This window comes from Anabrus simplex, chromosome 3, assembly GCF_040414725.1.
Source record: "Anabrus simplex isolate iqAnaSimp1 chromosome 3, ASM4041472v1, whole genome shotgun sequence".
In the NCBI taxonomy this organism is placed as follows: domain Eukaryota; kingdom Metazoa; phylum Arthropoda; class Insecta; order Orthoptera; family Tettigoniidae; genus Anabrus; species Anabrus simplex.
In genome coordinates, this window is record NC_090267.1 from 261,423,663 (window position 1) to 261,441,734 (window position 18,072).

The window sequence follows — 18,072 nt, forward strand, 5'->3', positions numbered from 1 at the left end:
AGTAATGAACACTCACCTTTACAGAATGGTCTGGGCAGGATATTCTGGAAGGGCGCAGCATGGAGCAAGTCGCATACTTCCTCTTGGGACAAAGCCTGTTCCATCAGCAGGCAGAACAGAATGGTGTTGCCGAATTCTCGGAAGCTGTGGAACATCTCAGTTCTTGCATCGGGATATTGTATAATATCGTTGATCTGTGCATGATAGTAACCTAGGACACCTGTGGGCGATACAACACGTCATAACAGTTCCTGGTTTCATGACATCAAGTTTACAGACATAATATTAACAGTGGACAAACAGAGGATGTTATCACAGATATCTGAAGAGTTTGTTCCACCGTGTAATGAAGTGTATCTGGGTTATAGACTATTTCATGCAACACCCCACATCATGTGACTTTCATCTCTCTGCAACTATTATAACCTAGATCATCTACGCCTATAATGATTTATTTCCAATCTGCTTTTTTAAAAATAATTGGCTTTACATTGCACCGGCACATAGGTCTTATGGCAATGGTGGGATAGGAAAGGGCTACGGGTGGGAAGGAAGTGGCTGTGGCCTTGATTAAGGTAGAGCCCCAGCATTTGCCTTGTGCAAAAATGGGAAACCACAGAAAACTATCTTCAGGGCTGCCGACATTGAGTTCAAACCTACTATCTTTTGAATGCAAGCTCACAGATGCATGCTCCAAACCAAATGGTCAACTTGCTTGGTGTCACCTCCGGTATGTAAGCTTATAGCTACAAAACATATACTGCATAGATAACTCACTTGGTCTTCACATGACTAATAATGCACTATACTTTGACAGAAGCTTTCATGAGAAACTATTGTATGTGACAGTCTTCAGGTTTTATGCCATTGCATTAAAAAATTAATTGAATGTTCTATTCCATAAATAAACATGATACAGAAGTCTACCTGGAGAGCCATAGTCGTAGCGCGGCAGCTTGCACACCTTCGGCATGGCTTCCATGAGTGTCTTGGTAAATTGCAGCAGATTCCCCTGAACTAGACTCTTGACGATCTTGAGCAGTTCCTCCATCACCACGGCAATGCCCTGGTAGCCGAGCAGGCGACACATCGTGCGGAAATGCTGTGGTCCAACAAACCCTGCAGACAGTCAAATTTCAAAATCTGAACTTAATACCATACCAATATAAAATGTGTCATGGAACAGAACAAACAAGTGACAAATCAAGTCACATATAGAAAGATAGGAACATGAATAGGAGCACATACCGGTGTTAGTGAGCTAGCGTTTATTAGTATTTAAAAGTGCAATCTGACAAACTGTTCATGTCTCATTTCTGTTAACTATTGTTATTAGTAGGGCTTGGAAGTTGAGGAAAACCCCCTTTTTCTCGAGTGTCCGAAGACGAGGCCCAACATAATATACGTTCATTCTGGGTCACTGTAGGCCAGAAAATGGTGGGGTTTTGTCATTTCTTGCCTTTCATGGCATTTTATGGCTTATTAGTCACTTTTTAAGCCTTTTTTAGAATGACATTTTTTGCAACTTCACATCCTTTCGACTACATTTTTACTGTCCATTCTCAATTCGAATCATAATCAGTTCATCAGCTCTTAAACATCTTTTCTGTAGTAAATACATTTATTTGAACCATATCTGAAAAGAGAGAAAACCATTCTAAAGACAACTCAAACAAGTACGACCAGACAGCAGGCGCCTGCAAAGATCATAAGTCAGTTAAGGAAGTGGTGCGTTGTGAAAATGACCTCGAGAAGAGAGGGTGGGGGCGGAAAGGTTGTCTTCAGACTTTAAGTTAGACTTCAGTTTGTGGAAGACACCCAGACTGTTTACATGCTTAAAGTGAAGCCTAGTAAAACTTTATTGCAAGAGCCTGCGTCTGAATTTGGAGTTAGGTGTTTTCTACTGATGGAAGTAAGGTATTATTTTCTGAAAATACTGCAAGGTGAAAGTTAATGCAGAAAAGCGGGTCCATGTCCAACAGCACTTGTATAAAATTAAAAGCAACTGCAAATTAATTATAGATCTTCAAGATAGTGATTTATATTTGTTGAAGTATACCAACAGATGATGAGAATTTTCATGTGTTGTGTTACATCCTCAAGACAGTGACTTATTTTAGTGTATTTTGAATATTAAATCAGAACTATTTTCAAGTATTATTCTATTAATTTTTGTTATATGTATGGCCAATTAGTTTTCTAAGTGTTTTAAGACCTTATGGTTGATGATGGCCTAATATCAATAGGCTGAAACTATACCATGATTAAAATAAATTGAAGTACTAATTTTATATTGTATTGATTAGGTAGGTGGATTACCTCATTTATCTAAAATAATTATATTGTCATTAATACGTAACATGAAAAATATAAACTTTGAAAATAATAAAATGGTCCTACCGTATATTAGTGTTGAAAAAGTTTTCGGGGTCGCTGAAATGAATAGTGACATTCCGGATGCCAACTTCACCATGGGGAATGAGAAAGGGTGAAAAAGAAAATGTCCAAAATGACTGAGATTATGTATGTATGTATGTATGTATGTATGTATGTATGTATGTATGTATCTATCTATCTATCTATCTATCTTCCAGCATAGCTCCCAACCAAACTTGGTATACATATGTCTTGCTATCTGGAGCAAAATATTGTGGAGGAGGGTGGGGGGCTAGGACACCCCTACCACCCCTATAGTTGGCGGCTGGGAGGGACTGACATGTAAAAAATCATCAAAAAAATACTTAGTTGTAATCCATACTTTTCGGGGTCGCTGAGATGAATTGTGACACTCTGGATGCCGTTTATGTCCAAGTCCAACCTCCATCGGCATGGGGAGGAGGGTGAAAAAGGTTGAAAACGAAAATGTCTAAAATGATCGAGATTAGTGTTGCATCCACAGTTTCTGAGTTCGCTAAGCTGATTGGTGACATTGTCAGCTCGAATTGTGAACATCATATCTATAGGGCAATGCGTAAATAGGTGTATACAGTTATAAATTATTCTTAATATTTATTTGAAGGGGACTACTTCCCAGACAATACGGGCTTCAATAAAGACAAAGCTTAAACTAAACACATAATAACTCTAAAACTACAAAATAGTTTGTAAGATATCAATTAACATCACAATAAAAATCTACAAATATTCACTTGACACATAATTAAGAGGTAATAAAAATCCTAAGAGTAGACATTCAAAAAGTACCCAGGTAACACACATAGCAATTTCATATTAAGACATTATCTGATCCATTCATAATGAATGCCGAAGAGCATCACAGGTCTTTCAGTTAAAACTAAATTAATTAATTAATTAATTAATTTGGATCACACTTTCACATCCTTTTTTCCAGTTTTAGGTCCTTTTTGGATATTTTTAGGTCTTTTTGCGGGTCTTTTCTTTAGGTAATTTATAGGTCTTCAACTTCCAAGCCCTAGTAATTAGTCAAAAAGGACTGCAGATGTTGTTAGTGAGCTGTTGTTTATTAATACTGCAAAGTGAAGTCAAACTGACAAATTGTTCTAATTTCATTACTGTACCACATAGACAGCTTGTTTGGACTTCAGACGACTAATAAAGAACTGTATTTTGATGGATGTATTCATGAGAAAATATTGTGAGTGATAGTCTTCAGGCTTCATGCTATTGTTATTAAGCAAAAGCGTGGCGTACTGAGGACTGCAGATAAGTTAGTGAGCTTTTGTTTATCAGTATTTAAAAGCGAAGTCTGACAAATTGCTCAGGTTTCATTACTGATAGCTATTGTTATTAGTTTATGTAACAGATTAGGGACCCTTTTTAAGGAACGTCCCTACCTCAGGGATTGGCTCCTCTACCTACGAGTCCCACCGTATAACGACCCAGTGTGTACAACCTGGTATGGGTACAAGCTCTCCGAGTACCACCTAAAGAACTTGCTGCCATAAAAGGCAGAGAAGGTGAACTTTGGTACGGCAGAAATGGCAGATGTGACAACCCATTAGCTGCAACGTCTGGCCTGCAGTGGAGTGGTTACAAAAGGCATCTGTTCCCCACGTTACGAGCAGCCTGAAGAATCACTGGTACTCTAAAAGGCCTTTGAAAGTAATTGCAATAATAGACTATAATTATGATGGAACAATGAAACAAGCCTTGGAAAAGATTAGGATGTACCCTGCAGGTGACATGCAGTTGTCTGAGTGCTGGGGGAGCTGTGAGAAATGGGTAACACTAGTTTTTCTCTTCTTCTTTTACAACTTGCTTTACAACGCTCTGACATAGATAGGTCTTATGGCGATGACACGATAGGAATGAGCTAGAAGTAGGAAGGAAGAGACTGTGACCTTAATTAAGGTACAGCCCCAGTATTTGCCTGGTGTAAAAATGGAAAACCATTTTCAGAGTTGCCAACAGGGGTTCGAACCAACTATTTCCCGAATGCAAACTGACAGCTAAGTGACCCAAAACACACAGCCATCATTTAGTGGCTACCCTATAACAAACACCATGAAAGTGGGGATTATCAATGTGATATAGTAATCGGGGAATGAGAAGTGGAAGGACACAAGAAGGAAAAAAATGAAGGGATACATACTAAAATGGAGCGATGGAAAAGAGGCAAGAAATAGAGTGGGATTGATAATTAAAGGAACCCTCGAAAAGTATGTGGAAATGGTGGAATACATAAGTGATAGGATTATCAAAGTTCAAATGAGAATACAAAATGGAATGAAGAACTTGATACCACCCCCAGACTGGAAAAAGATGCTTGCTTGTTGTTTAAAGGTGCCAACATCTAGGTCATCGGCCCGTAATGGTATGAAATGACAAATTAAAAACCCAAAATCCTCCGTGGATGGATGGACGGACGGATGGAGGGATATGATTTTAAAACGATCAGTCGAACCGACCCACAGTGCCTCACATGCACAGAACCTGGCATAAAACAATAGTATTACTGACCAAGGGACTGCTTCTATAGCATGATACTGAATCGATGATGCTTGTAGTCGAAAGGAGTCCAAAATCCAAGTCATCAGCCCCTCAAAATGATACTTATCGCTAGAAAAGTAGAACTATGGTATTTGTCATGTTGCGGTACTATTCAAGAGTAGTGTAGACTCGCGGTATTCCACACATTATGGTACTACTCACAGGTAATGAAATTCCCACATGTATTACAGACCTTACTGTGTTTCACACATGGTGATCCTCATATAGTGGGCACTAATCATAAGCAAGCCAGAACCAAGGGTTCCGTCATCACATGGTGTCGCTCACATAGTGCTACTAATTACAGGTACTATAAAAGCCGTCACACACTCGTTTGCTACTTATCACAAACCTATTTGGTACCCAACATAGCGGCACTATACGCAAGGAAAAGCGACCCATGGTGTTCCCCGCGTGGTGGTACTAATCACAAGGAGTTTCATGGTTCTAATATAATCATCCCTTGGTCGCCCCTTACGACAGGCAGGGGATACTGTGGGTGTATTCTTCGACTGTGTCTTCCATCCACAGGGGGTTGTGTGTTTGGTCCGCGAGGGGTATTTTATTTCCCTCAAGTCCGCCGGCAAGCCGGTTAGGACCCCCCTATCCGCCATCTGGGACACGCCACGTGGGAGTATCACCTCTCTCTCTGCTATGCCAGCATAATAGGTTCGTGGACTGGAAACAGAGAAGTTAATATTGAGGTATTTCTGGAGAAAATGGAAAGAGAAATTAGTGATATGGAAGTAACAGTGGGAATTGAAAGACTAGGGAAGGAAAGAGTAACATGATCTTACAGTAATGGGAAAAGAATTACAGAGAAAAACTGGTAGTTTTAGAAAGGAAATTGTTTATAGTGGGTAGCATTTGATTCCAAAAGGAAAGTGGTAGGTAGATTACATGATATGGTTGGGGTGAAGAGAAGGACATTGACAGTCATTGATTTTTTCGTCAAAAGGAAAATTGTAGATAGTTATTGGACATAACAGTTCTTCCAGGAGAAACTTTTGATGCACAACATGGAGTAGTGGTAGCAAGAATGAAAGTGGGAAAGATGGAAAGAATAAAGGAGACAAGAGAGAAGGAAAAAAGAAAATTAAAGTAAAAGGACAAATGGTACACAAGCATTTTCAGAAAACACTGAAACATAACAATCCTGTCACAGAACTGGGAAGTGTGGAAGAGGAATGGTCCAAGTTTGAAAGAACATTTGTACGTTGTATAGAGATCTGTGGCAGAACACTTCGTTTTTGTTTTTTTTGTTTTTTTTGTTTTTGTTTTTTTGCTAGTTGCTTTACGTCGCACCAACACAGAGAACATTTCATAGGAGTAAAAGAAAAGGAGACAACATGGTGGAATGAGAAGGTGAAGGAAGCAATGGGAGAAAAGGAGAAAGCACAGCAAAAAATGAAACCAAGGGGAAATATCAGTACAAAAAAGAGCTGAAGAAAAGCTGGAAGGGATTCAACGCAAGATATGAAAGAGGATTTTTTTCAGATAGGACTTATGACGATGAGGGTTTAGGAAGCGACCATGGCCTTAATGAAGGTACAGCCCCATCATTTGGCTGGTGTGAAAATGGGAAACCTCAGAAAACCATCTTCAGGGCAGCCAATAGCAGGGTTCAAACCCACTACCTCCCTAATGCAAGCTGATAGCTATGTGACCCAAACTGCACAGCCACTTGCTCAGTGAAGAGTGTGTTAATGAGGGTAAGGATGCTGTATGCAAAGAGGAGGGTAGAGAGTTATTAACACAATCAGAAGATATATGGAAAAGATGGGAAGAGTATTCTGATAAACTAATAAAAGTGGAAAATTGTGTACAAAATATGCTGGAAGAACAGGGTGTGCTCTTAGAAAAGATTAAGATAACAATGTTAGAGGTGCAATTGGCAGTCCCAAGAATTAAAATGGGAAAAGTGGCTGGGATAGATATAGGCAGCTGGACCTATTGGTCTGCAATGTATCTACATGCAATGTATGGCAAATGTTTTAGCTGTGTCCAGTCCCAAGTCAGGAGGACGAAATGGTTTAGAAATGTTACTGACACAAGAAAGGGGATTGGAATTGTGAACGACTCAAGGGAAGCACTTGGAGAAAGAGAGATGAAAGCAATGCTACTTGCTGATGATATTGGGGTGTGGGGAACAAGACATTAAGGAAGTACAGCAACAAGTGGACACACTAATTCTGCTTTATATCGGACCGACACAGACAGGTCTTACTGTGATGATGGGATAGGAGTGAGAAGGAAGCATCCATGGCCTTAATGAAGTACAGCTCCAGCATTTTCCTGGTGTGAAAATGTGGAGACCATGCAAAACCATCTTCAGGACTGCTGACAGTGGGATTCAAACCCACTATCTCCCGAATGCAAGCTCACAGCTACGCGACCCTAACCGCATGGAGTGTACATACTGTATGAGAAAATTGTGAAATATGGCGTGAAGTATAGTGTGGAGAAGAGCAAGACGTTGGTAACAACAAGAGGTGACAGAGTACAGAAAGGAATCATAAATACTGGAAGTCAGAATATTGAAACGGGAGAGTTTCAAATAGCTAGGAAGAGAATTAACGCAAAATGCATGACTGGATATAAAAGAATAGCTAAAGGGTGCAACAAGTGAATGCATTCCACCAGAATGTACAGGACCTAGTTTGGAAAGAGGAGATACCAAGCAAGTGATAAGGAAATGGTGTACAAGATACACAATTGAATTACATAATTATGACCACCTGCTATAAGTGGCATCTGGGCGCAGCCCATGACGTATGGCACGTGACATGATCTGGTGAAGTGTGTGACTGGAGTTGGGACAGCTTTGGGGAAAAGATGGAAAAAGTTATTTCTTGTTTCAAAAATTCATTTTGCTTATCATCATCATCATCATCATCATCATCATCATCATCATCATCATAAGTCGTTATGCTCATTACTGAGTGTCGTGACCTCATAACTCTATCATTTCCGTGTTGCAACCTTGATGAGATGTCTCCATCCTGAGCAGTTTTCACATTTCTTTAATATGATCTGAAGTGGGAGACCAGTGATCTACTTCGCCTGATCTATCCATCTACTTACTGTACTTTCTCGTGGTCTACTGCCTTCGATTTTGCCTTGTAAAATGATCTTTTCCAAGTTCTCTCGTCTCGTCTAAAAATGTGGCCAAAGAACTGGAGGTAACACTCACTCACATGGGAAGATAGGTGTTTCTTGACTCAAAGTTCATCCAGAATGGAAACATTAGTTCTTCTTTCTGTCCAGGGTACACGTAGCATTCTCCGCCAATACCACATCTCAAAGGCATCAATGCACTTTTTGTCTTTAGCATTCACGGTCCAGGTCTCACAGCCGTACAAAAAGACGGAGAACGCTAGTGATTCTACCAAGCGCATCTTCGTAGCTTTTGATACTGCCCGGTTCTGCCAGCACCATTGCAGCACGACCTAAGACAATACGTCTTTTTACCTCTTTATCACAGCTTCCCGTGTCATTGATGACTGACCCCAGGTATACAAATTCCTTTACTATATCCTGGTCCTTTAGGCATCATGTAAGTTGAATTTGACCCTGCCAATCAACTACCAATAGTTTGGTCTTTTTGATGTTCTTCACCCTTAAAGCGCAAGTTGTTAATTTTTCTGCCATCAATCGAGATTTCACCATTCCAGCCATTGAGAGCTCTTTTGATGACACACTCTGCATAGATGTTGTAGAGTTGAGGTGATAATATACAACCTTGCCTTATTCCATTTGTCACATTGAAAATGCCTGAGAGATCACCATCCACCTTTATGGTTGCTGCGTGGCTTTTATACAGGCCTTTCAATAACAATATTAAATGTCATTTTGCTTATAATGTTGTATAAAATATCTCCTTCGAGGAAATGGACATTGGACTTATTGATTGGAAAATTTTAATTATTATGATGTATAAGGTATTGTTTTTAGACACCGAGCTCGATAGCTGCAGTCGCTTAAGTGCGGCCAGTATCCAGTATTCGGGAGATAGTAGGTTCGAACCCCACTGTCGGCAGCCCTGAAAATGGTTTTCCGTGGTTTCCCATTTTCACACCAGGCAAATGCTGGGGCTGTACCTTAATTAAGGCCATGGCCGCTTCCTTCCCACTCCTAGCCCTTCCCTGTCCCATCGTCGCCATAAGACCTATCTGTGTCGGTGCGACGTAAAGCAACTAGCAAAAAAAAAAAAATGTTTTTAGACCTATGAAGAAAAGAAATTATGAACCTTAATGTAGAATAACAATATTGAAAATTCTATTTTTTGTGTACAAAATTATTATTATTAATATGTGAAAGTTTTGTTGTAACTGGTATCTGCAAGCTTTAATATTTTACTTGTGAGACAGACTGTACTGCAACGTGCCGTCTTTAGAAGTATATTTCCAGTCGCTTCCTGTTACATAAAAAGAAAGATCTCGAAGAGCACTCTCATTGATAGGAATAAGAGATGTTATTATTGGTGAATGTGAAAGTCGGGAGTAAATTTGATGCCTGATTGGTCACCTTGGGAGTTGCACCATTTCCGGCCTCTCGCTCCTCTGTGGGAGCGAAGCTTGTATATGTGTCTTTCCCTTCTGACCAGCCTAGAGGGCAGATGCGCTCCTGCTTCCGTCCCATCATGGGATACCTGTCCTGGGGTAAGCACTATTTCTTCCTGTTTTTCGATTTAATTTAAATGTAAATTTTTCTTTTGCGTAGGAGTTTACCCTCAATATTCACATTCGCCATTTAATCATCGAAATGACTTAGCTTTTCAGCTAAGCATTAACATTTAGTTTTTGGAGGCAATTCCCTTTTCTTTTGTTTAAGAAAATTGTAACTAACATGTAACTTAGATTTCACTTGGGGTTGCCTCCCATAGTGCTGTGTCATTTAATTCATGCCAATTACAGCTATGCTCCCTTTTAGAAGTGTTTTCAAAAATCTTAGCAACTTCATTGGCCTCTGTGTTTAGTTTTTTTTAATCTCCCCCTTTCTTTTCTTTATTAATATTTTTACATGTTCCTTTCTGTAATCTCATTTTGTTACAAGGGGTTAGGCCTTTTATTAACCATATTATGTTACATCTATTTTTCCTTGCTCGTATGTAATTTGAAACTGACATCGCTTGTAACAAATATCTGCAAATTTACCTTGATTTGTAAATGAGTTGTTTATTTCTGTTATTCTTGTTTTGCTTTGGTTTTGTTCATCCCTTGTAATCGCAGTTTTGTAAGTTCATTTAATTGAAAGTTTGAGGGTGATTACCGTCTACATTTCTTTCACACAATGCATAAGTAACAATCTACCTCTTAGGGTTCCTGGCTGTTTCCCATGTCCTTTCTTAGCCTTCAAGTTTGTCAACCTGTTTGTTTATATTTTAAGCAGATTTGTGTCTGAACTTTGCGAGTTTTCTAATGGCTTTTATTTTTTTTAATTTATAAGATTCATTATAATTTTTTAATTATTTTAATGTAACCTGTATCGAGTTAACATTTTGGTAGCAGAGCATGGTTGTGAACAAAAGATAAGTGATTATCTTCAGCTAACCTAAAAATTTAGTAAATGTACAGAATTATCTTGTATTTTAGTTACTTCCTTTCATGATGTCTCGAGCTGTTCCTACTTCTTCTCATGTCAGAAAGGAGGAATTACGTTAAGATATTTGGATCAACTTATTAAATTAAATTACCATGGGAAAAAATGATCAAGGTTTTTAACATGCTGTGATTGTTAATGTTTTTATAATTTTGCCAAAAGCATGTAATGAAATATTGATTAGGTGATAATTAAATTTAATAAGTTGATTTAACTCAATGATACGGTCATAAAGTGGACAGCTTGCAACAAGAACTTTGGATTCGTAATGTAGATTCCAGAAGGACTGTTAGAGACAATACGAGCTTGTTAAAATCTTTTAACTTACCAGTGACTGTTTCTGTGCTAGCCACAGATTAATTGCGTGAGTCTTTGGCAGTGATTAAAGATAGATTGCCGGAGTTTAGTGCCATAATTTTGTCTTTCCGTTCTTCTGAGCCCTCAGAAAATCAATTAGTGCCTGTGAAAGGGCAGCTACAACATTACACGGATTTGTTGTCTCTTTGGCGGTTGGTAAACCTCGGTTCATATTAATTAATTTAGTTTTTTCTTGATATGTCAAAAGATATGAAGTATTCTTGAGGGTCTGCTTAAGTTAATGTTGGATTCTCAGGGTAGGGACCTTCTTCACTGTAGAGAATGAGCTATCTTTAAAAAAAATTGATTTGCTTTGTTTACATATTTGTTTTTGTCCATTATGACAGCAGTGTTACCTTTATCCATTTTTGTAATTATAAGATTATTATCATTGATTTTCTATTTGAGAGCATGTATTTGCTTTTGTATGAGAATCGAATCCTTGTAGCTATTGTCATCATGAGTAGTACGGGATGAATTAGGGTGTTAATATTGTTTTTTGGGTTAAGAATGGAGTTTAATTTTCTTTTTACTTCTATTCTTACTTCATCTTGTTTAACTGTTGGTAATTTGCTAATGGCTAATTCTGCTTCTACTGTTGTAGTGATGGCTGTGTTCAGAGTGTTAAAATTAGGCCAATTGTGTTTAGGGCCTCTGGCTAAAATGGAATTTTCATCTTCATTCAATGGTACCTTGGACAAATTTATGATTGGAGGGTGAAATTGGTTGGGCATGTTAGGCCTAGTGTTTTTGTTATTTTCTTTAGCATAGTTATTGTTGAGTTTAGAGTTAATTAATATATGCAGCTTTTTCTCTAGGGTTTGTTGTTTCTATGATAATACAATAAATAATCTATTGTCAACTTGGGCTTGAAATAGGTTCCAGTGAGCATCTGAAAGTAAACTTGTAGTTTCGAGGTGAGTCTCATATAATCTATGATTAAAAAAGGACTTTTTTCTGGTACAAAAATTTGATTTCTCTCTCAGTCAAATCTTATTTGTTCTAGTTTGGGTTTTAGTAGTTTGAAAAGAAGAATGATGATTCTTAAACTTGCTGTATGAAAGTTGGGTGTCAAATTGTGAGCAATACACTGTTTGAGAAATTCAATGTCTTTGCCCAATTTGTCTATTTTGACTTTCAGACCTAAATATAAATAGGTTTCTGTTTTGCCTGGTTGGCTACGTAATCACAGAATATAAACTTCATGGTTTCGATCCGTATTGAATTGTGATCACAATAAGTCATGCACCACATGCCGCAATGAGACGTAAATCTCATATAACCTATGCCATTTGACTAACATGCTTTCTCCTTCAATTAATTAATTAATTTTAACCATAATTTATTCAGGTTAACTTCATGGACACCGTGATGAATTGTGAATTTATAACAGCCACAAATTAATAATGTGTCAGTTTTAACCACAGACGTCCAAAAGCACAATGAGCAGCTCGTATTCCATTTTCTACATCCATCTCCGAGGTACGAGATGAAAGAATACTCCCAAGGAAGGGAAAGAAGTCTACTTGTTCCAGAGATGTATCTGAGATGGTAATGTTGAAGTCTAGCAAACTAGTTCCTGGAGCAGGTTGTGTTAAAACCTTAGTTTTCTGAATGTTGATAGACATACGTCATTACACAGTAAACAAAGATAGTCATCTGTTGGGTTGTGGAATTTTGTCTATATGCATATTTTGTTATGGAAGCCATGTATTTAAGCGATTAGAAAAACTGAAAACGCAATATAGGCCTAATTCGTCAAGCTCTCCATTCTCCAACAACACAGAATATTCAATAGTATGCATTGAAAATTCCATCGATCAATCAATCGATCATAGTCGCTACTGCTTGCTATAGGCTATCCATATAGCTACTGATACTATCGGTTACTTCACGTTCGAGATCATTCTTGGTTTAAAAAAAAAATGTTTTAAGTTTTCTTTACAATTTATTCCAGGCATAAAAGATTTGCTCTAGTTTAATGTTATAAAAAATGAAAAATATGCTTCTATTACACGGATAAATACGGTATGTCCATTTTATCGGGCAGAAGAACTAATTTCCAGATTTTTTTCTGAATTCCCTGACATTTCCCAGTTTTCCCATTATTAATCAAATTCCCTGACATTTCCTGGTTTCCCCAGTTTTCTATACGGGTGGACCCTTGACAAAAGTTGTGAGCCCCTGAAGTAAAATATTATTTGTACCAATTGTATCTGGACAAAGTGCAACAAGATGAAATGCAGGTACATACAGTATTTCTTCCAGTAATTCTAAATTGTATGTGACGCAAATGAACAGCACACTTCAGCACACTTCAACATGTGTTTCTACAAGTCTGACAGGGGTTAGACAGACTGTCCACCTCAGCCAAGCAACTCACCAAGAAATGGCCAAGGTTAAATTGCGTCACCTGTTCCAGAACATTCCATGCCAAAAAAATTTAAAAAATCCAGTAATAATTGTGGTACCGACATAAAAAGTATATCACCGTGTTCGTCACAACATAAATGTCTCCTCAATTGAATTTCAAGGAAAATCGAGCAGGGAAACTCAAGTTATTCCACAATAAAGGAATCACACTGTAATGAGACATATATGCCTTGAGTAATATAACAGAGAACAACTAGCATTATTTGCTGGGAGTTCGTACCCGTAGGACTCGCCAAGATGTATGTCGTGATTTTGCTCAAAGTGCTGTTATAAATCAATCTTAAAATCTTTGTGAGTGAATAACTAACTTGTGTGCTAAGTCAAACTTAGAAGAAATATTTCAAGTGTTTAAGTATCTCTGATAGTGAAACTTGTGATTAACACCACCATGTGTTCTAAATGTAATAAGACATTTCTCCACGAGAACTTCAAACATTTTAAGTAGTACTTTAGTGAAGAATTTATTTTGTAAATTATTCTTTTGTCTTAAATATGACAAACATTTCTCAAGTGAAAATTTTCAATATTTCCTGTAGTTCAATGAATGATTGAATCTGCATATTAATCTCTGAAGTGTTATAAAATATTTCTCAATAAGAACTTCAAATATTTTGCATGATTAACCTGTGAAATGGTGTATTAGAGAACAGTGACAGGTTTTACAGATAGGCTAGAGTCATATAAACATTTCTTGTTAACTTGCATGAACTTCATTCAAACTTTGAAGATGTAACAGTCTAATTTAACCTGTAAATATTTTCGGAATGACTTAAACAATCTCCATAGTGCTGTGTTGTGGAACAATTTTTTTCAACAGGTCATATCCTAACACTAATACTAGGACTGTAAAGCAGCACATTTAACTATAAAAGTGAGTAATGCAGTGTTGGGTTCACACAAATAAACTCTCTCAATATTAACACAAGCAGAGTTCGTGTGACTGATAAACTCTCATGTCAATAGGCAAATAATATTCTGTTCAGGAACTTTTCAAACTTTATCTTGTTTTCAAAGGTGATGGGGAAAAAACAAAGCTTATTTAATTTGAGTTAGCTCTTTCTCTTCGAGCAAGTGTTCATTAAAATCAGCCATTAGACTGAACAGTGACAAGATAGTAATGAGTGCTGACAGTGTTAATAATACAAAGTATACGTGAAAATTCTGGTTCGGGGTGACTCTGTAAATGGTGGACACTTGTACTAAGTTAATTAACAAGTGAAGTGACCCCACAACAAGAATTTCTAGAGTGTCCAGGCCAACCGACAAGGGACCGTGGAATCGTGGTTGTGAGCAGCAGCCTTTGGGGGAGTGTGGTGCCATGGTTGTGAGCAACCTACGTGGGATCATAGTTCTGTGGTAAGGACGATGCCTGGAGACCCAGCTCAAAGGAGAAGACAACACCTAGAATTTTATCAAAGGTGATACGAACATTTTTGCCAATTGGAATAAAATCAGTTGTTCACACCAGCTTCAGGCAAATTTACTGACACAATATGTACATACATACACAATTATATACTTCTCAAATTCAATAGAATTAGAAAAACTGTAACAGATGGAATATGTTATTAGGATATAACGATTGATAAAATACAAATAATCATAATTGTTGCAATTCACTGTTTAAGTGCAAAAATGTACATGTGTAAAATGATTATTTGATGCATGCAGTATTACACCAAATAATGGAGCATGTTGTAAATAAAAGTGTTCAAAAATTTAAAAATACATACATACATGTCACACCGACACAGATATGGCAACAATGGGTTAGGAAAGGGCTCGGAATGGGAGGAAGCGGCTATGGCCTTAATTAAAGTACAACCCCAGCATTTGTCTGGTGTGAAAAAGGGAAACAATGGAAAGCCATCTATAGGGCTGCCATCACTGGGGTTCGAACTCACTATCTCCCGAATGCTAGTTCACAGCTGCGCAATCCTAATCGCACAGCCAACTCACTCGGTGGGTTAAGGGGACCTAGACATGAGTAACTACTCGAACTAATTATGAAGTGAATTTTCTAAAAAAGAAATTCACTTGATTTTCACACAATTTCACACAACTTTTTACAAAATCTGTTTACAATTTTTATGTTAAATGTCACTGGCCAAGAGAAAGAGTGCACTTCTAGATCAAGGAATGTTAACGTACTTTTCAAACATTTTTGACTACGGAAGTAGGTTTAGGTACTGGTACGTTCTTTCAAATAGAATTTCATCAAGAAGCATGAGGAAATTTCAACTTAATACTATAGAATGTACATAATTACACTATGACTTTTATTATGTTAGAATCACAAATAACGGTAAATCTTGTTCATTAAGTTCTGTATCCTAAATTATTGCAAATTTATTTGCAAATATTTATGATATAATGAAATATTTTGAACCAACTTTGGTACACGAAATCAAGAGTGCCAATATCTCTTATTCTGGAAAATTGCAGTACTTTATCAGAAATACATGGGGAGATAAATTCCGCCTTAGTTTACAAAGAATGAATTTTACAGGAAAGCAAGAAGAAAATTTACAAAAGGATTCACACATCAACTACTCCTTTATATATTCCTATACATCTCTATATATGACTTGATTTTGACACTTGTATGCCAATCTTCATCAACAATGGACCTGAAATAAACCTCTTGCCATTGACGCTTTCACGGCCCTACTTATATACATGATATAGGCTTTTGGGCTTATACCTTGTCAAGAAAATAAGGTGAAATTCTTGACGTTTTGCACAGAAATTTGCTCTGCACCATCAGAAGAAAATGTCGACTGTCCACGAGAAAGGCTTCTCAAACAATGTGGTTTGAATTTAGACGTTATAATAGAAGTGGAAATGGTACATTCATTCATCACCATATGGCTCCCCGGACGTGGTACAGCGCTAGCGTTCGAAGCGGAAGCTGATGGAACCATCAGAATGAGAGGGTCACACAACATAACAGGTGTATGCACATACGAAGGTATGACATTGACATAAGCCCGAAATGAAACATCTAGCACTGAGGAACGTACGAATTTGGAAAACACTGGAACGAAATAACAATAGTGAAGGGATAGGGAAGGGAACTACCTATGTAAATCCTTAATGGCTGGCAACCAGGTATTACTTAATTAATAGCCAGTGTCCACGTTGAAATTGTTAGGATTTCTACGTATTTCCACAGCTTCCCGTATAATCCTGGACCTGTAGTGCCTAGTGTGGGTAAGAGCTCGAGCACGTTGGAACATGACATCATGACCCAACGATAGAGCGTGCTCAGCTATTGCTGATTTGTCTGGCTGGTTGAAACTAATATTACATTCATGTTCCTCGATACGAGTACTAATGGACCAGCATGTTTGGCCAATGTATATCTTACCGGAAGTACAGGGAATTTCATATACCCCAGGATGTAAAAGTGGGGACAATTTGTCCTTGGCTTTACCCATACTGTGAGCAATTTTAGTGACGGTGCCAAACACGGTTTTTATACTGTGTTTGCGGAGGACCTTGGCAATTCAGTCTGTGGTGTTGTGAATGTAAGGCAGGTAGTCAGTTCCCTTCACTTCTTCCTTCTGTGAGATTTGCTTGGTCGTTTCTCTGGGATGCAAGGCTCTATGAATCTTCATATCGCTGTAACCATTATCCTTCAACGTGACTTTAAGCGTGTCCATCTCCACCTGGATATTTGATGGCTCACAAATTCGTCTCACCCTCTAGATGAGTGTCGTGAAAATGCCTTGTTTTTATGCTGGATGGTGGTAAGAATCTGCATGAAGATAGCAATTTGTGCGGGTAGGCTTACGATAGATGGTATGTCCTAAGGAGCCGTCCGGTTTCTTTCTTACCAGAACATCCAAGAAAGGAAGCCATCCATCCGACTCCATCTCCATAATTAATTTAATTGAAGGATGTTGCTAATTTAGGTGGTTTAGAAATAGACGAAGTTTCTCAGGACCTTCTGTCCAGTCCACAAATGTATCATCAACATACCTCCTCCATATCATAGGTTTGAAGGGTGCCGAAGCAATAGCTTCCTCCTCAAAATGCTCCACGAAGTAATTAGCCACTAAGGGCGAAAGTGGACTTCCCATGGCCACTCCGTCCGTCTGTTCATAAAAATTCCCACCCCACAAGAAATAGCTGGAAGTCATGCAGTGGTTAAATAGCTTAGTAGTGTCCTCAGGGAACAGGTGTTCAATGAGAGACATGACCAAGTCAATCGACACTTTAGTGAACAAAGACTCCACATTAAAACTCACCAAAAGTGCATTAGGTTGAAGGGTTAGGGTTGACAGCTAGTTAACAAAATACTGAGAGTCCCTTGTGTATGATTCAGTACGTCCTATGCGTGGCTGAAGCAATTTGCTTAGGTATTTAGCCAGAGCATACGTAGGAGAATCTATCGCAGTAACAGTAGGTCTGAGGGAACATTTTTTTAAATGGATTTTACGAAGTCCATATAATGTAGGTGGCACTGCGTTTCCTAGGGACAGATGTTTAGTCTCCTCTTTTGGAACTGAAGATTGCCTTAAGAGCTTTACGGTGGTATTGGACACATACACGCCCAATTTAACAGGAAGCAACAGGAGAGCTCTGAAGGAACTTAGAGATGATTCTGAACTGACCATTCTCTCAGCTGACAAGGGTAATGCGACAGTGGACATGGACACTGATGAGTATAATAAGATCTCCGCTATATTGTCAGAGCATGTTTAC

At 38.2% G+C, this 18,072-nt stretch overlaps 1 protein-coding gene across 1 annotated transcript in view; it reads right to left on the reverse strand.

The window, feature by feature from the left end:
- Cyfip (Cytoplasmic FMR1-interacting protein Sra-1) overlaps positions 1–18,072 on the reverse strand; it is a 314,228-nt gene that overhangs the window by 45,560 nt on the left and 250,596 nt on the right. The window contains exons 18-19 of the mRNA XM_067142996.2: positions 928–1,119; positions 17–220 (exon numbers count right to left, since the gene is read on the reverse strand). Of these exons, the coding sequence (XP_066999097.1) occupies positions 17–220; positions 928–1,119 (396 nt within the window). The remainder of the gene's footprint in view (positions 1–16; positions 221–927; positions 1,120–18,072) is intronic.